The sequence below is a fragment of the Harpegnathos saltator genome, unplaced genomic scaffold, assembly GCF_003227715.2.
Source record: "Harpegnathos saltator strain DR-91 unplaced genomic scaffold, Hsal_v8.6 scaffold15, whole genome shotgun sequence".
Classification (NCBI taxonomy): Eukaryota; Metazoa; Arthropoda; class Insecta; order Hymenoptera; family Formicidae; genus Harpegnathos; species Harpegnathos saltator.
This window is the reverse complement of record NW_020229928.1, coordinates 705945-725590: the sequence shown is the minus strand read 5'-3', so window position 1 is coordinate 725590 and position 19646 is coordinate 705945. Positions and strand designations below refer to the sequence as shown.

The following is a 19646-nucleotide window of genomic DNA, read 5'->3' as shown; positions in this document are numbered from 1 at the left end:
ACAATTTTTATTTCAAGTCGCTACGGTTTATAGGAGCAAGGAAATCAAAAGCAATAATATATCGAGTCGCGCGAGTCGGACCTCGGCCGACTCAGCGCTAGCGCGCCGCGAAACCGGCGGAATCGGCGATGCTAGTTAAATGGCTACGCGGCTATAGTTGTCGTAGGTCTGGGTTCGCCTCGCCACACGTGTTTACGCTGCACAGATGATGCGCGGCCTTGCCCCCACTCTCGCGCCTATCAGCTGGCCGCTGGACGCGAGTCGCCCGAGCGCGCATGGCTTCCACTCACGCGAGTACGCGACGCGCCACAGCAGAGGGCGCCAGAGTACAAGATCGCAGCAACATCGGCCGCGGCGTTCAGTAGAAAAAGCTGCTTACTATGCGCTTAGTGATTATTATCTATGATTGGAGTATTCTTTTAGATCTTTAACAAATTTAGGGGAATGAACCAGTCAGAAACGATAATCACTAAGCTGCTTACTATGCGCTTAGTGATTATTATTATCAATGATTGGAGTATTCTTTTAGATCTTTAACAAATCCAGGAGAATGAACAGCTTTTGCTGCTGAACGCGGCCATTCGCTGCATAACGAAAGCTTGCGCGAGCCGCGCGTAACTGGCGAACGGATCGACGTAAAGACGCGACGGACGAGAAACGAAGTCCTCGGTGCGTGATGTCACACGTGTATTCACGTGTTACGCTTTTATCGATGATTCTGATCGGGCGATCGACTTGGCGATCTCAGCTCAGATGTAAATATATGTATATAGTCTCGTTGAAGATCTTATTTTCTAATTTCTCGAAGCGTGAAACTTCTCTCTCAAGGAAAGTCGCTCGAAGCGATAGCAGAAAATAGTAATATCACTCGGAATCACAAGAGCGTGAATGTTTAACTCAAACCTAAACGTGGATTCTTAATTCACACGAGTGAAACGTACGTCAGATTCACTGTTGAATTCTGAACGAAGACGTTCACTCGACTCGATTCCAAGTGAAAAATGCACTCTACACCAGCGGAAAGCCGGTCGAATTCAAGTGACACGGCAGTCATTCTACTGTTGCATTGGCTAAAAATAGATTCGCTGCCGTCATAAAATAACGAGATCAACGTTATTACCAACGTTATTAACGACTTCAACATTTCCCCGAGCAATCAGACAATCGGAACGCGATGAATTTTACGAAATGTGTACGAATACGGAATACCCGAAGGGAGGAGCGATCGGTTCGTGAAACTACGTTTATCGAGCTCTTTTACCGCGCAAAATCAATTAGCCAGTCGATTCCTCGGCTGTAATTCTGCAACATCCTGTGAAACGAAGCGGTGAAAGGGTTGAGCGAGCGCGCGATGGCTTCGTATATCCCGAGCGATATTCGCGAAATTTTCGCGCAAAAGATCCGCGTGGAAAATTCAAGAACGCCGCCGCGAAAGTCGCGGGGCATCAACTCTTTCTGCTTTACATTCTTCTTCGTTTTCTTGCGTGTTGTGTACGTATGCGTGTCTGTGTGTACATGTTTGTGTGTGTGTGTATTTCTTTTTTATTCGCTGCACTCGGACACGCCGGTGTGAAGCGGTTGGAGACCGCGCACGGATAAATCTCGATTTGCACGGTTGCATGAGTCCTCTGACGGCGCGGCGCACCGAATACGTTCCGCGGTACACGCACGTTATATAAATCATGCCCGCCGCCCGCGAATTACTCCGTTCTACGCAAAGTGCGGAAGCGCATCGGATATAGAATATATATCGTTTGCATCCCTCTTTCTGTCTCTTCTCTTGCACTTTTTTTTTTTCGCCCGTCCGCACGGCGCAGAGTCTGTTCCCTTTTGCGTTTCATCGACCCACGGTCGATCGTTCATTTAGAAAGTAGCGATTAGAGCGCACGTCCAGTCTTCAAAAATCTTACCGGGTCATCCGCGTGATTAATAGCCCCGACGATTCGCTCACGGCGTCGTCGTGACTTTATTCGAAGACTGAACTGGCACTTTGCTCTGGTAGATAAGCCGCTTACATGCGGCGTACTCGCGTTTACTATTACACGCTTACACGAGAAAAAGCGAGAGAGAGAGAGAGAGAGAGAGAGAGAGAGAGAGAGAGAGAGAGAGAGAGAGCGAGAGCGAGAGAGAGAGAGAGAGAGAGAGAGAGAGAGAGAGAGCGGGGGGGGGGAGAAGAACGTTCAACCGTACAAAACAGAATTTTATCTCCGCGACTAAGCGCGTCTCGGGTGAGGAGCTCGAGCGGGAGCGAGCGTATTCTCGACCTTTGTGTCGAAAACACGCGATCCGGATGCTCCGCTTTTCTTAGCTTCGCTTGCGCGGCCGCGAGAGCGTATGACTTCACGAGTATGGCGCACTTCGCCGCCGGCGACGGGCGGGATCGCGGAATCGCGAGCCGCCGCTAATTCGGCGTTATTTGTGGGCGAAACTCGTTCGGTTCGCGTCTCCCCTTCAAAGACGGCCGAGAAATGAGAGGCGAGTCTCGCGAGACACGCTCGTTCGTTCGTTTGTTTGTTCGCTCGCTCGCTCGCTCCCTCGCGGCAAAAAAGATCCGCTCGTTGAGAGCACGAGGAAAACTTCCGGGCCAGGCAACTAACAACGACAAGCCCCCTCCGGACGAGGATTTTCTTTTTGTACCCCTCTCAAGAACCCCGCCAGCATCGTGGCGATTTCTTTCAGGACACTGTTTTGTCGCAATTACCACGTAACGATCGCGACTCGGTACCGAGCGGACGGTAAACGCTCGGCCCCGCCGTTGCTCGACTAATCACGGAGGATTCTTCGCGCGCTCGACCTACATTCCTCCGCTTTCCTCCTCCCTCCCTTCCTCCCTGTTGCCCTTCCCGCCCCCCTTCGAGGGTGATACTGTTATTATTCTTATCTAGTCGCGTTTCGCGACTCTTCTCGCGAAACAAGATCGCGTTATCGCGTGCGTCGTTCCTCGCCGTCTGGAGACTCGCGACTCGACAGAGAGTCCGTTTTCGCGTCGCCTTCGTGTCGTCGTCGCTCGTGGTTTCACCACGGACGTTTCGCGTCCGAAAATCACTTTGGGATCATCTCTGAGTGTGATCTGAGAAAGCAATCGGTTCGCGGGTTGTCCTCTCTCGAATCCGATCGACCGACTGTCCCTAACGGATTCCTTTCCCTTCCTCCCGCGGAGCGCGGTTATCCTATCTGACACGGCAATCGCGCAATCTTCCTCGTCTCTTTCCTTCTCTTTGTTTACGACAATCTGCAGGTCTGCTCGTCAAGATCGGATTCGTCGCGGTGAAAGAAACGCGTAATCGGTTCTGCGCTCGCGCTCGCGAGATTGGATTGGGTGTTACGGTAATTGGCGACGTCGACGAGCTCCGTTCGCCGCACGAACTTCGCTAATCGAACGCGATTCGAATCGCGAGGAATGGTCCTGCGGTTGTCAGTCTCCAAGGGTGCGCCTCTCTTATTCCCTTTTGTGGGCAGGGTTTTGAAAGCGGCCGCGACGGTGCGCGGCCCGCGCTCGAGCGCATTGCGTCACGGACGTAGCCGCGCTGGCCCCGCTCTCGGCGAATCGATAGATCGCAATCGCGAAGCGAGAGTATAGTGCGAGCCGTATCGACGCGGAGAAACTCCGCTTCGCCAATTGCATTTTATTTTCGCGCTGCTCCGAGCGGAAAACGACAAAACTCCGCGAGATTACCGTGCAGCGTCGCGTCGCGTCGCGGCGGTTTCCTTGAATTAATCGCGATCATCGAGGTAGAATTCAACGCGACGTATCGTTGCAGCGCAATGTCGCCTGCGACGTTGCGATATATTCAATTCGCGAGGTCGGTGAAATAGTAACGGAGTCAGAGACCAAGACAGCAGAACACATTTGTTCTCCTGCCTCGCGCGTCTCGCTTCGTCTGATTAATCTTCGTGTACACTGATTGAATGAAAAGAAATTCCCGGGTGGATATTTTTTCAAATCTCGCCCTCGATCTCCGTGGTTCAGAAGGAAGGAAGCACATTTCTGTGCTTAGGTAGCGAAAATCTAGCAAAGTCGCCAAGAGCCTAAACGTATTTAGAAATATGGAAAGGATTTTCGGAATCCTGGATATTCATCGATCCATCGCCTGGCAACGGTAAATAATGATAAATAAATATGCAATATGCGCAACGATCGTGTCAATCCATTGACACGAAAGAAGCAGAGATCTCGTTAGAAAGCGGAAATAATAAGACCTGTAATTTTATTATAAATACCGTCCTCCGTGCTTCTTGTTATATTTAATTATATGTAAGATACATTTTCCTCAAACAGATATCAACGCTACATTTCGTCTCGTAATATATCCTTATAAAGCGTATTCCAGAGAATTAAATATGTTAAGTGCTCAGGGGTGGCACGTATCGTTCACAGAAATGTCCTCACAGGACGTTCTACAAAAGCCGATTTACGAAACGTTACACGCGTTCGGCGTGTGAAGCGACACGTGCCAGTGGGTTCATTCTTCAGATCGCGTCACGCCTCCGGCACATCATCGTCCGCATTTTCGCACACAAGGAACACACGACACGCCAGTGACACGCGGTTTCAGGCCCAGCGGGTGCGGTCGTGTTACGCGACGAATTCTCGCGCCGGCGCCGCCGCCGCGACAGATCATCGAGCGCGGCCATATAGTCTGGCTCATCGAAATTCAATCAATCGATCAAGCGACGCGCGCGCATAACCGCGAGCTCTCGTCGGCCGCGGGTATAAAATAAACGCGGCGCACTGGAGCCTGCCTGGAAGAGGGAGACCGAGGAGAGTCCGCTCCGGGTTAATTAGTCTGTCAATACGACCCGCTGCGACTCGTGCGCGACAACAAAACATGAACGAAGCCGCTACACGCGCGGTTCATTCGGACATTCGGATCGCATTCGTCGCGATCGCGATATATCGCGAGCCGCGTGGACATTTATATCTTGCTGTTTGTTTCGTTGGTTTCGTCGCGTCACGGGCGCGCGATTCCCTCGCGATTTCGTCTTTCTTTCTCGCTCTCTATTCGTTTCTTTTTTCGTTCAGCGCGCGCGGCGGAAATAGCGAAAGGGAACACGCACGGTCTATTCGTCGCGGTGGTTTCTCCCGGCGAGATTCTCGCGCGAGAATGTCCAAGTTATTTCGCGAGGGGCGAGAAACTCGCGTGAAAATCCTCGACTGCGCTACCGGGAAATGCGCGCGAATGGGAATTCAAGCGGGCTCGTTTCCGCGAGTTCTCGTCGACTTCGAATGTCTCCTCTCGTAGAAAAGTTTCCCGATCGGTCTTTCGGTGCCTCCCTCAGCGTTCATGATGTGACCTCGTTAATTGATTAATTGATTGACTTGTCACAGAGTCGCTCGATCGCTCGATTTTTGCGGGAAAAATCTGACGTGTGTTTGATCGGTTGTCGGAGGGAGGGGGGAGGGGCGAGAGATCAAGTTCTTACGTCGCGACGCACCGAAGTTGAGAAACATCGCGTTTCTCGGCGAAACTCCCATATGCCTCGTCTCGCGCGGCTTAATTGCGAGCACCCGACGCTCGGTCGATTTGAGATGTAGCAGAGATCCGGATTCCATATCGAGCGACTCGTCCATACCTTCTTGTTGCCTGCGTCTACAATTTTTTCGCTAACCGGATTTCACCGGCGCGCGCTCGCCGATAAAACCGCGTAGCGGAAACTACGATCGTACGGTTCTATCTCGGGAACAAGTTTCGCGCTTTATGCGCGAATGCAACGGGTTCTCGTGAGCAGACATTATCGCCGTTACAACGACTCCATTGACGAGCGATACCGAGCGCGTCTCCAATGTATGCGCCGATATTAATTTCCCGCGGCACAAAAGCGCGAGTGCTAAATCCACCGTGGACGCGCACGACGGAGCGTTATCTTATATAGAAAAAAAAAGTAAATAATATACCGCATAAAGTCAACGCAAAACATTGCTTGAATTAAAATTCCGATATCGTTCGATGTGTGCACGCTCCAACGTTGACAGCAAGATGCAAAACCGCCGCGGTGAAATCGGATGAAAAGTTAAATTAAAAAAAAAAAAGAACAAAATAGACGATGAGATGGAATGAGCGAAGAGTCGACGGAGGGGGGGGGGAATTATTATTCGAAAATGCATCGAAGGGCGAACGGAGAGCGCTCCGAAACAAAGCGCGTGACAAAAACGCACTCGCGTGCCGCGGCATCAAAGAGAAGCGCGCGACGAGCCCGCGCGTTCCGTTTATTGGTTTTCATTAATCCCGCAAACAATCGCGGCGCACGTGGCAAAGTACGCCAAGTGAAAGCAATATGTCCCTTCATCCCTAACACACAGTTCACAGTGAATCGCGAACCGAGTCGCTCGCCGTGGCAGATGCTGCAACGGCTCTCTATAACGCGGTAATCAACTGTCGCCGAGTGACAGAGACGGTCCGACGACGTCCAAGACACAGTGTAAGAAAGAACAGTAGGTTCACTCGGTACAAAATAGTGCGAACAGTCGTTTGTCGCGCATGACCGAACTGCACAACCAACAATATGGCGGCCAATGGCTCAAATGGTCAAAATGTGTAAGTATAAGCAACGATTAACCGGATATGACCGGATTTTTAATATAACATTGTTGTTTTATCAAAATCAGTAAAATAAATGAAAGAGGTGGACATAAATGTTGTATAATAAACTGCAAAAGTGCAAATTTAAATTTGCAAAGTGTAAAATTTTGTTTTAATCAAAATATGTTCCCTTCGAAACAATACAATATAAAAAAAAAAAAGGCGGACTTCAATATCATTTAGCTTTCGAGATTTTTTACCTGTTACGTTTGAAATTTAGCACCCTGTATATATCATATATACATCTTTCTACATTATGATTAGTAATATGCTATATATTATTAATTATAATATTATTAACATATTATATTAATAATAGTTCATATTTTTATATTATTTTATAATGTATATTATAGATTTGACAGTAAATATTGAAAAACAGCAATAAATCTGTCTTAGCCACTATTCATTGTCATTCAAATTATAACCCGCGCCCAATCAATAACATGGCGGTCTTGTAGCACCTGAGAGTCAAAAGCACCGCCACCGAGTGAACCTACTGTTCTTTCTTATACTGTGTCCAAGATATGTTTGATCGGCTCTCCGTAACGAAGCGCTTGATAACTGCGGTCATGATAAATCTCAATAACGCGAACGAGCCCGACGGGGTCCGACTCCCGGGGCGGGGGGGGGGGGAGATTTATGGCATAGCTGTGAGTTATCGAGGGACGAATCGTCGTTGATAGTTCGGATGTGTTATTCGGGATGCGCGTCGAGAAGAGAAGGGAAGCGAAATAACTATAAGCGGGCGAGCCATTTTTGCAGCAGGTGCCGCCGCTCTCTGCTTATCGATAACACCCGACCCGTACTTTGTGATCGTTGATTTCGCGGATTTTGTCCGGTGTGCGGCGTTGCAGTTTCCATGAGGGAGATAAGATGTGCGGCTCAAGCCGCAGAAGACGCAAGTTTTTCGGCAGCTTGAGAATTTGTTGTCTCAGCGCGAGTTTCCCGAGGAGACACCGAGGAGCGCGGAGACAAGTCGAGAGTCGTGCGCGAAAGTGTGACAAGTTTATCGAGGATGTAGCGACACTCTCGACGACCATTAAGAATTCTTATCGGGGGGTGTGTCGTCGGATTAGAAAACGCGCCGAGACGGTTCTCTCGGCTTTTTCAGGTCGCCGGATCAAGCGTGATCGTGATCTGTTCAATTAGAAAACGTCGACGCTCGAATACTAGATCGCACACGAGAACTCGTCGAATTTCAGCAGCGATGACGCGAGAGGAAAATGAAGAAGAGAAGGAAGAAGGACTAGAAACAGAGAAGTGCAAGCGGATAAAAGAATCAGGCTCTTAACGACATGCCGGCTAACGAAGTTCGGAAGCTAACGGAGATCGAGGAGCAATTAGATCGCGGAATCGGTGCGGAATGCGGAGAGGTATCGAGATTCGCGGGAATGTCGGGCGAAAATTGCGCGGGTTCATCAAGAGTTAACTTGTCAGAGCTATTCTCGACACACACCGGCGGGAGCTGGTTCGTAGCAGTGACGTCATAAACACGCAACGCGATGATTAAGACATGTGGGCGAAGCTATTATCCACCCTGCGCCGCCTGTGTGTACGTGTGAACTTTGTGAGTGTCAAGTACGTGTATGTAGTGTGTGTGTGTGTGTGTGTGTGTGTGTGTGTGTCATATAGAATCGGGCGAGCGCGAGTGCCTCTCCGCTCGTTCCGATGCGATACACTTTAATGATGTTGCGAGGCCGTCGGCGAGCAGGCAGGGGCGAGCAGCAGCAGGCAGGTAGACCGGCAAGCTGTTGACCCATTTTGGACTTTGCGAGCAGCTGCAACGAACTTGCAGCCGCGATCGCCGTCCGATGCGGTAACTTTGCGTATTACCGCAATAAGAACTTGCTTCTCCCGCTGCCGCCCGCGTCGCTGTGGTCGCGCGCATATGAGCTTGCGAGCGTCGAGAGAATCCGTGGATCCCGGATTTCGGAATCGAGAGTTCGAGTGTTGACACTCGCTCGCCCCTGCTCGAACTCACCACTTTCCAACGACTCGCTGTCGATGTCGCCGCGGCTCATAAAATCGCCTCTCTTCGTCCGACTTGGCGGGCCAGTCGGCTGAAGGAGGTGAAAGAGAAGGAAAAGTCGCGAAGACTCTTCTGAGTTCGTTTGAGCTAGTAGCAAGGATTCTCTGATCCGTGAGGGGAAAAAATAGCAAACTCGAGGGCAAAAATTTCTTGAATTTCTTTCGATTGTGTATTGATAAGAAAACGACGGTCACAGCGTATAGTAGATAACAAACTCTTTGTCGAAATAATTGGCACTTCGCTTCGAACATCTTTCTCTCTCTCTCTCTTTCTCTCTCTCTCTCTCTCTCTCTCTCTCGTCTCTCTCTCGTCTCGATGTTTATAATTAATCAGCGAATCGAATGATCGTGTTATTGCAGAATTACAACTGTCAAATACAATTGTCGATCAGAATTTACCACACGATATGCCAGACGGGTCTCCGGACAGATCTGAATTGCGCTTATCCCAGTTTTCCACTTCGCGGTTGAAGGATTAATTATCTCCCCTCCTTCTTCCCCGTCTACCATTTCCCCCTTCTCCCGAACCCGATCTTGAAACTTATCTCTTGATTGTCTGAGCGACAATGGCCTTAATATCGACATCCATCTCGAGCGTTTCATAGCGATGTGCGTCCGACACGCCGTTAATGCTCGCATTTAATCACATTACACACGTTAATTGCGTTAACGATTAAATTACACGAGACACCGCAGTGAACGGGCGGGTGACATCGCTGATGGTAACCGTGCGCGTTCAAAATCAGACTTGCCTCGATCACGTGTGTGAGTGAGTGAGTGAGTGTGTGTGTGTGTGTATGTGTGTGTGTGTCGATCGTGCTCGGAAATGTCCTCCTCCATTAATTAGGATCCGCAACTGCGCGAGAGGAAGGAAGTGCACGAGCTAGCACGTTCGCGGAATCAGCGCCGAAAGAATCGTCTGTTGCATCCGCCAGCGACGCAGCAACGATGTTTTTCGGTCAACGGCGAGGTGTCGCGACGCCGACACCTGATTTCCGATGATGAGCCAATTATCGCTGGCACGGGAGAGTTTGATTCGTCGACTGATCGGTCGCGGCTACGAAAATGACGAGACACGCTCGAGTTTCGGGAATATAAGGAGATCTCTCTCTCACTCTCTCTCTCCCTCTCTCTCTCTCTCTCTCTCTCTCTCTCTCTCTTCACCTCTCTTTACCTTTCTACTCTCTCTTTCTCTCTTTCCGTCTCCCGGGAGACGAGAGTCTCTTACAAGAACGTCTCCTCCTCGACAAGCAGCTCTGCTCCTGAGTCCGCTGACACTCTTTGAGATTCGCGAATGGGTATCGAGATCCTCGGCAAAACGACGCGTCTCTCGGCCGAGGCGCCTCTCGGCGGCGAGAAAGAGGTCCCTGGCGCGCTCACACGCGCAGCAGCGTGTCATTGTCGTTGATGTCGAGCAACGGTCGGTGATTCGCGACGTTGCCCACGGGTGCGTTACGTTGATCCGAGTAGCGGCCGAGGCCCTGGAGAATCCTGTACGAGGGGCGTCGTAGTAGTTGTTATCGCCTAGAGGAACGGAAGTCGGCACTAGGCTATGCGAGGGTGACCACTCCCTCCGGCTCGGGTGACCAGCAGTTGTCGGACAGCCAGCAGCCGATCACCACCGTGACGAAGCCGATCAACAGGGCCACGATGATGTAGATCTCCGCCTTCCCTAGCGAATCTGTTCACACACGTGCTCGTGTAACGCACCCTCTCGCTATTATGTGCGACAAGCTCGCGTGCTCGCGGTCAAGGAGCTAATTAACGTTCTCTCGCTGCGGGCGCTGCAGCGGGCTACGAGCGGACGGTGCTGGCCATGCATTGTGGGAAGATCGCTGAGGTGCATATACGTTTAGGTGCTAAAGCATGCTTATTGCTGCCAGCCCTCCAGGTGTAATTTGTTATCTCGTGGCCGCGTGGCCGTGGACGATATAATTGAATTAATTCGTAGACGTCGCGCATTGTGCACGGAGGAGCGCCGAATGCTGGCGCCGGGGAGGATCTACCGCGGAGTCCCAGGGACCGCAGAGGTGCGCGGAGCGAGGTGAATGCAACAAAGCTACATGCAACTCTCAGCTAGGGTGCATTCTTTCTTTGCGATTCGTCGGGGGCCAACGTCTAGAGATCTCTGATCTATGTGTGCGCTAATTGGCATGCCGCGCGAGTGAACGGAGAGCGGCGACACGTTGAATGCCGTGTGGAGGGTCTCCGGTGACCGGGGCATTGTCATACCGCCGCGCCTTGTTGACGTTACAACTACCAAGTGCCTACGAATGGTCGCTTTGCGATTACAAAAATTATTCACATTTTTATAACCGTGCGTTTTGGATGTTGGATAAGAACTAACAGGGACTGAAAGCGGTGAATTCGTTGCATATCGAGCACAGCACATCTAAACAACAAAATCTAAAACACCCAAAAAGTTTAGAAACGAGCAGAGAGTCAAAATGAAACTAGTCGAAAAATGTCCGTATTCCCCGAGTCGAAATTTAAAATCTGCTATAAGCCTATCTAGTACTAAGTTGTATGCTGTTAATACTCACTATGCTACAAGTTCTACCGTATTATTTGTAACGCTGCCTTTTGGACTCTGTTTAACTTCATGTTCCTATCGAAGCCGATATTAAGCTTCAAAAAATATTTCTTTACTTTAACTATTCTGTAACTGCTCATCACTGCTCTGTCCACTCAATGCCATTCTTTCCGTCATTATAAAATAAACATATCTTGTAATAATTAACGCAAATTAATAAAATAACATTAATAAAAACATTATGTTTATGTTTCACACAAAAGAATTTATGTTTAAGACTAATTATATATATATATATAGTTATAAGCCCTATGCTATAAGCATTTTTTTAGAAGATATAAAAAAATTATTCAATATTCATTTTTATCTTATATATATATATATTCCCTACTTCAGATTTTAAATATACAATTTATTAAATTTTAGGAACAATGCCAGACACTTGAATTATTAATAAATATGATAATACGAGTATCTGACATTCTTCCTAAGTTGTAATAAATCATATATTTTTATAAAATCTAGGTAGAGAGAATAATATAAAAGATAATTGAATATTAAATAATTTTGCATATCTCTTAAAAATGCTTGTAGCACAGGTTATGCAGGCGTTCTGGAGGCGCGACATAGGATTTGAAGTCGTTTTAGAGGCTTTCAGCCTCTAAAACGACTTCAATGTCCCCCCTTAAACCTTAAGTTGGTAAAAACGGAAATATGTACCGATTTGTAGCAGTAAAAGAAGGCAAAATGTTTTCTTGTAGCATGCAAGGAGTACAACATCCTATATATTAATTTTAGATACGGAGATCCGTCAATAGTCCTATAAATCCTACGGAATTTGAAGGCTCACAGTAGAACTTAAATTTCGACTCGGGGCGTTTTTGAAACTTGCATTTTTTTTAGCGCGTCCTTAATCGCTCGATCGATTCAGTCGACGTGTTGATGACGCACTTCGTGCGCAGTTACCGCGTTTCCCCCCCCTCCCCCCGAGAATCCACAAAGATCCTCGGCTCCTCTCACCGACTAAGTAGAGCCCTAATCTGCGATGAAAATCCGGAAAATTTCCACGGCGAAGAGCGAGGCTCTTCGCGGTCAGGGCCGTATTTGAAAGTTAAAGCGGTCTTGAGCCGACGCGAGGACGCCGTTCCGTTTGTTCGTTTCATGAATTTTTCACAGCCGTTGCCATCCCTACCCTGTCTTGCCGCGCTCATGTCTAAGACGTGGGTAGCTCGCGGCGGAAGATCGCCAAACAAAGCGCGGCCGCTCCGCGGAGAAAACGCGTCGCGTAACGTTTCCGACGAGCGGCTTGCTCGCCAATAGGAATTCGCGCGGGGAATTAAACGGATTCCGATGCGGTTATTTCTCTCTCTCTCTCTCTCTCTCTCTCTCTCTCTCTCTCTCTCTCTCTCTCTCTCTCTCTCTGTTTCTCACTGCCGTTTCCATTCGCGGTTGTTTCAATCAAAATCTCCGCGCGGTGTTGATCTCGCGCTTCGCGATCTGCGAACGCACGAGCGATGGCTTGCTGTCCATAACGCATAAATCGAGATTTATACATAGAGCGCGCGGATGAGGGAAGTTTGTCACATCGCTCGCGCTCGCGCGATAATAACGGCTTCTGCTTGAGATTTCGCGGTAATTCCCCCGGCGGTAAGAAAAATTCTCCCGGTTTAGTACTCGCGAGCGCGACGCGCACGATCGCGGACGCGGCAAACTACTTTGCGCGAAATTGCGGCGCCATACCGCGAGACGTGCTTTATGGTTCGACTATCGCGATATGAGATTTCCCCTGCAGCGGCCCACGACACCGTCGACACAAAGTCGTAAAACTTAAAAAGTTTCCCTCGCAAATTGCGGCCGTGTTGATCCGGCGAATTGACCGGCTCTCTCGTACGGGTCTCCGGCACGAGGATGTTGTGCAAATTGTGCTCGCGTGGCCATTATCCGTGAATGCGATTCCTGTGCGGCACGCGCAAGCTTTCGCGATACGAGAGATTCGCGCGTGAGAGAGAGAGAGAGAGAGAGAGAGAGAGAGAGAGAGAGAGAGAGAGAGAGACGCGCGAGATGAATGGCGTCGCGTTAAGTGCTCGCAGCGATCTGCAGCTATAATTCAACCAATTTCGAATTAATCACGAGGCCGGAACGAAAGGAGGAGCGGAATTGTCGTTCTGTCGAGCGGCTTCAGGATGCTTTCATGCAGGACTAATTACGAGACAGATAACACTAGCACACAACTATGAGGTGGGTCTGATTACATGACCGAGTCATGACAGAGGATCGATCACTCTAAATGCGTGACTGGCAACTCCACAGACTCCAATAGCCGCGTTGGAGGCTTAGATTGCGCGAGCAGCGGCAGCGAACAGGAAGGCGGAAGGAAAGTGTGATACTACTCGATCCGTCATCCGCGTATATATATATATATATATAGATTTACACCCTCGTGCGTCGCTATCAGAAGGAGAAACGACACATCGAGCCGAAGTCACAGGATCGTGAACAACAGAACAGTGGGGAAAAAGGAATGCAGCCTGCATGCGCGCTGCCGACCGCGCTCACTTGTGCCACATTGCAACAACAATAACAATAACTATTTCATCAACAGTTGCGCGAAAACGAGCAGAAGCCATATCGTATGTTTCGTGAGCTTGCAATGCTGAGCATCGGCGAAAGGGGAACAGGAGGGAACGAGAAAACAAGTCGCACACATATAGCTTTGTCTATGTAGCTTCGTCGGCACAACGAAAGCGCACAGCGTGGAAAATAATCGATCTGAAGGGAAACGATTCAACTTCGCGACGTCCACGTATCGAGCGTTAATTAACACTCCATAATCAGCGTCGCTAGCAGCGTGCCGACACGCAAGAGATTTTTACGTGAAATTAAATAAAATTCCCTGAATTTCCAGTAAATAAATTCTCTCCGCAGGCAGCTCTCCGCAGGAGAGCCCGATGAAAAATGTCTCACGTCTCAATTACGCGAAATGAATCCGCGCGCACAAAGCAGGAAGAATGATATTTCCCTTCAGATCGTACGTGTTTCTCACGCTGCGGAGCGGCGTGAATCTTTACCTAGCGGACCCTTCGACTTCCACAAGCCCTTGATGAGAGTGGGGTCACCGCGGCGCCAATCGCGCCAACCTCGACCTCGGCGAACTGGTCCCGAGGACCAGCCGGTACCGGAGGCGGCAGCACCACCCCCGGCACCGCCACCGGTCGAGCCACCACCGGCGGTGGTAGCCCCACCGGTCACGCCGAGGCCGAAGGACGGGACTCCGGCAACGCCAGTCGAAAAACTGGTAGCACCGCCGCCTCCGACACCGCCGCCGCCGCCACCGAAAGCACCACCGCCGCCGCCGCCGCCGCTGCCGGGGCTCGGGGTGCTCGGTGGACCGGCTTGCGGCTGACCGTGGGTCCCTGTTCCAGCACCGCTCTGCGGCAACGGTGCTCCCGCTGCTTTCCCCGTCGGTCCCAGGATCACCAAGAGGCAGCATGAAAGACAAATGAGGTGTGCGCGGTTAGATGATTCATCGACTCGCACCGGCTAGTCGATCGGATGGAAAAATCGGCCCGGTTCGATTTTCTGACTTGTTCGACGGTGGCAAGCGGTCGCGGTACACTCTAAAGTGGGGTCTGCAATAAAAGTCGTGTAAAGTCCCTAAGTTGCAAGGTCGAGAGAACATTGACCAATCGTAATTGATTGTTCCTCAAGCGCGAGGAGAATAATCGACTACGATTGTTTAACAAGAGATTAATTCTCTTACGACCTGACGATTTAGAATTTTATGACTTTCACTGCAGACCCCGCTTAAGGATGGTATCTATTCACAGCCGGTTCTTGTACATCAAATCGTCTCGAGTTTGTCTCATTGTCTAGGAAGAATCTAAAGGTGAATTTGCGACGATTTCTTATCAGTACACGTGCAACGTCTGACAAGTATAAGAAGAGAGAATACCAGCCCAAGTTTCAATAGTCTTAACATTTACTTTTGTTCAATCGATTTAATATTATTATTGACATTTACATTTACAACTTCAAGGTTTCTCCAACCGGCTCTCATCGTGCCTGAATATCATATGATACATACGATAATATTGACGATATACGATGACAAGCTGTCAAGACGGCAGCTGAGCTGGATAAGCAATAGCCATAATGCATACGCACACGTATTGGCACGATGAGAACGATTAGAGGGATTAACGGAGTTTTGACTCGGTAAACGTTAAGGCTTTGACTTGGTTTGAAACTTAGTGTACATCTTCCGCGACGGAGGTGTAATACCGTCGGGACTTTGTGACGAACGCGATTAGATGTAGACAACGATAACGATGATTCATTGATGAATTATTCTTTCCATCCGTCCGGTGCGATGTAAAGTGAAATTCGACTGGAAAATCGAACCGAACTTTTTGACTGAATCCATATGTACACTTTTTGCTCTTCCACCCCCGTTCGTCCTCGCTTGTCCAACGCTTTTCCCGGGGATCTCGCGCTGGTCGTGCTCGTTATTCCGAGCCGGTGAGGCTCGATCGACAGCGTTATATTCTTACTCAGCACTGGCGGCGTCGGAAAAATGGGAAACGGGCGGAACACGCGCCCGTCGCGCTCGTGCTTGATGGAAATTTTTATGAGAATCTCTTGAAATTGCGTTACAGTGATTTTTCACGAGAGATCACCACTGCGCCGGCTTGGGTCGCGCGTCTCATTCGATTTCAAACGACACGTGCTCAGGTTTTTTTTTCTTTTTTTTTTTTTTTTTTAGAAAAAACGATAAATTTCGTTGATCAAGAAGCCGATGAAAAGCCGGCTACTCCGGCTTATCCGTTTTGGTGCATGAATATCGAAGGAACAGATCCCCTGTGGGATAAACGTAGTGGACGAGCGAATAAGAAGCGGGATGCCAGAGCGGAGAGGGCGCGGGACTTGTGAGTTGAGAGAATGTTCGGAAAGATCGATAGATCGTGTGGTAAGTGACACACAGGGGCTCGCTCGACACGTTCGCTGTCGATGTGTCACCAGCGCATTTATGCATTTGGCATAAATAACTCAGAGGAGCCGGAATATCAGCGGTGATGTATTCAAACCATATAAAGTAAACGTAAAAAAAGAGATATATCTCTAACGAGCGTCATTTTTATTTGCGACCCTCCAGAGGAGGACACAATTTTCCCGCGTTCCCGCATTTGTCCGCGAATGAACAAGTTTCGCTCTCGGATCGGAGCTGGACAGCCAACGTGTTGAAAACGTGTCGAAAAGAATTGACTGCCTGCCGCTCGATAAACTCGGCCGGCAGTTTCTTCTGATTATCACAGATCACGATCTTCGATCGATTGTCACAGATACGATTACAACATGGGGAGCACGGGGATAATGGAGACGCTTCGACAAGTGAGGGAGTGAAGAATCGGCGGATGGAGAATAGCGAGACGCGATATTCCCCGCTATATCGGGAGATATCCTACGGGCTAATGCATGTGCTTAGAGTTCGAGGGGATATGTGTGTCCGTCATGGAGGGTCGCGAGGGGGGTGACGTTGATGGTGACGCGGCGAATGGATTGACGGGCGATCTACAAAGATGAGAGATGAATCGTATTTTCGGCTCCATTCGGTGTGGACAGGTGACAAGCAATCATCAGCGATCATAACAATGATAAAGAGAGATATACGTGGAAGCCGTACAATTCTACGATTAAATTGAATTCCTTTGCGCGCACGCGCGCGTGTAATAATTGTCACGGTTAATTACACGGCTTTAATTGCACGGCCACTATATAGCATATATAGCATGCTTATTAGTGAATAATTATTTGTCGCCATTGTCGGATAATAATTCCGCAATTAAATATTGATTTAATATAAATTCATTAAATATAAGCGGCTGCAAAAGACTAGCGCCATTGTTCGCCCTCGTTCGTCATAAATGTACGAACGTAATCCATTTTTTATTCGCTCAACGCGGCATTTTCAATCGAATTTGCGGGAGAATACGCGTGACGTCCGCAATGTTCTGTGCGTTTAATTAAAAATTTCCCCCGTGATATTTAATTGTTGCCGAACCGAGTCGTGCGCGATATACGAATGCGGCTGCGCGGCGTTTCGACTACCGCAATACCGCAGACAGCTGGATGTCCGTTTCTATGAAACCTTACGAGCAAAACTTAGTGCTTAGTATCGTGAGAAGCGAATCCGAATATCTCTCAATATTAATTTTTCGAAATACCGCATGAAATGCGCGCGCGGCTGCCAGCAGTATTTGCGGGTCCAAGGAAAATGGTCGGAGAGCAATTCCGCCCGTTCAATAATCCTCCACCTTCGAATACGAGAGTATCGTGGTCCGCCGGTTTCAAAACCTGTTGCGTTCTTTTTGCAAGCCGAATTTAGCGAAGCGCATTCTCCCTCTCGCGAAAAATAGACGATGCAAAATAGACGATGAATATTCAGCTTTGTCGTTTAACACGAATAACCAAAAATTGTTAACAGAGCCTTGGGCTGCGGAAACACGAAATAAAAATCCCCCCTTTGCCCGACATGTTCCCTATTCCATCTTTTCATCCTATATCTCGTAGTCGGCTCGTCGATTAACCGTTCGACAATTTACGCTAGCGTCTCGCGCTTGTAATTGTAACAATAACCTGCGAAAACAATTGTAAATTGACGATCGTCAAGCGCCATTCCAGTCACGCAACCATGCAACAGTGTCAAGAAGGTGTGTGCCGGAAAGGAGTCGTTTGTGTGACATAGCAAACGCAAAACGGAAACAAAGTGTTTTCTTTACCCTCAGACTTGCGAAATATGCGATTGACGTTTTCGCAGCACCCTTTTAATAGAGAACTGTGTTAGCGGCTTAGCGAATGCGAATTTTACGATGGAAACTTCTCTCTTTCTTCCCGTCTCTCTTTTCTACGTCGCGCTACGTCGCGCAACCGAATCGAATAATATTGAGAAATCTGCATATGCAGATGAAAATTTGTCGGTTCGTCGCGACGCGCGGCGCCGCGACGAGTAACAGCGAGAGTCTGACCGCGAATAGAAAATCGATAATTTTAAACGAAGTATAATTTGAACTCGAACACCGCAACGGTCTCTTCTATCGAGGTCGGCCGAGTTATTGAAACCGCATACGCGCGCGTTCATCCTTTCGTATTCTGGCCACCGGAATTACAGGAATTGTAAAAATTGGAGGCACGCGCGCGCCGCCTCTGCTATCGATGACCCGGTAATTTCTCTCATCTCAATTGTTGCAAATAATTTTAATTATCAACGCTTGCGGAATGTCCAAGTTTCGCCGTCAAAAATCGCCGAGAAACCACCGAGAAATCGTAAAGTTCAGCCGGACTTGCAGGATCGCGGCTTATCGGACCGAAACCTGAATATTCCGCCGATAAAATTATTGAACACCATTTCTCGCGAATTGCGATGCAAGACTATGTTCGCCGACCATGGAACGACGTGTTCGTCGTCTAGCTTGCGACGTTTGCGGCAGTCCGTGTGAAGCGTGAGAAGCGTGTGAACTAACATTTCCTGACATTACGCGTTCTCATATATAAAAATCCAGGTAGAATCGGGCTTTTAACACTTACCGCATAAGGAGAGTAACAAAACACCGACAAGAAGGAACCAACCCATACTTCGTCAACAGATCGCGCCGTGGGGGATCATCTTACATAGCGATGTGTCCTAATGCCTCGTAACGTGGGAACCGTCCTCCTTGACCAATGTTGCGCGTCGCACAACGAGAATCCTGCAAACCAAAGGCACAGAACTTACGAGATCCACCTCGCATCCCCGTTGTTGCCGGTGCGCCAAGAAAATTCGAGTGCATCCGGCACAATCTCGCGCCAGTAACCCTAACCTAACCCTAGCCTAACCCTACGAATTATTGAAACGACCTATTCCTATTCGGGACGCGGCCTTCGCGAGAAACGCACGCAAAATCCGCCGCTCTGTATGATGGACCGACGGAATAATGTATAAATACGTGTGCGTTTCGAGCGAATTCTGACGAGTCGGACGTTTCCATAAAGTAGCGAACGACTCGCGCTATGTACGAACGCGTCGGAACAAATCCTGACCCGCTAGCGAGATATTCGCATATTCATATTCATATTCGCCGAGCGGTGAACGTATCTTGCATTTTCGTCATTCGCAGCTCGCGCAGCTACCGCATCGAGAGAATACCGAACCGTTAATTTTACACGTATACTCCTGCCTTGGCGCCTTGCCGCGCGAGTCATTCTTTGAGTTATTATTCTTACCGGAGCGATCGGAGCCGATCAACGGGACGAAAGGAGAGACTGAGGGAAGTAACGACGGGGAGAAATTGCTCTCGGCCATTACCTGGCAGCCGCTTCATCGAGCACGGAAGACATCGTTGACGCGCGCGCTTAGTACCAAAGTTCCGGCAGAGACAATCGCGCGGACGCGTGAAATCGCGCCATAAAGTACGCCATATTCCCGCCCGGTCGGTTGGTCACGTGACGCGCGGCGCGTGCCGCGCCGC

The 19646-nt window shown here is 49.2% G+C and overlaps 1 protein-coding gene across 5 annotated transcripts in view; it reads right to left on the bottom strand.

The window, feature by feature from the left end:
* Positions 1-10129: 10129 nt before the first annotated feature.
* The window catches only part of LOC105181129 (glycine-rich cell wall structural protein), a 57641-nt gene continuing 48124 nt past the window's right edge, over positions 10130-19646 (bottom strand). For 2 of the 5 annotated variants that reach the window (XM_025296578.1, XM_025296577.1), the window contains 4 exons: positions 18727-18887; positions 17922-17963; positions 14214-14597; positions 10130-10293 (listed from right to left, as the gene is read on the bottom strand). In XM_025296578.1, the coding sequence (XP_025152363.1) occupies positions 10163-10293; positions 14214-14597; positions 17922-17963; positions 18727-18772 (603 nt within the window). In that variant the 5' untranslated portion in view covers positions 18773-18887 and the 3' untranslated portion in view covers positions 10130-10162. The remainder of the gene's footprint in view (positions 10294-14213; positions 14598-17921; positions 17964-18726; positions 18888-19646) is intronic. The other 3 variants (XM_025296579.1, XM_019840468.2, XM_025296580.1) reach the window with 3 other exon arrangements.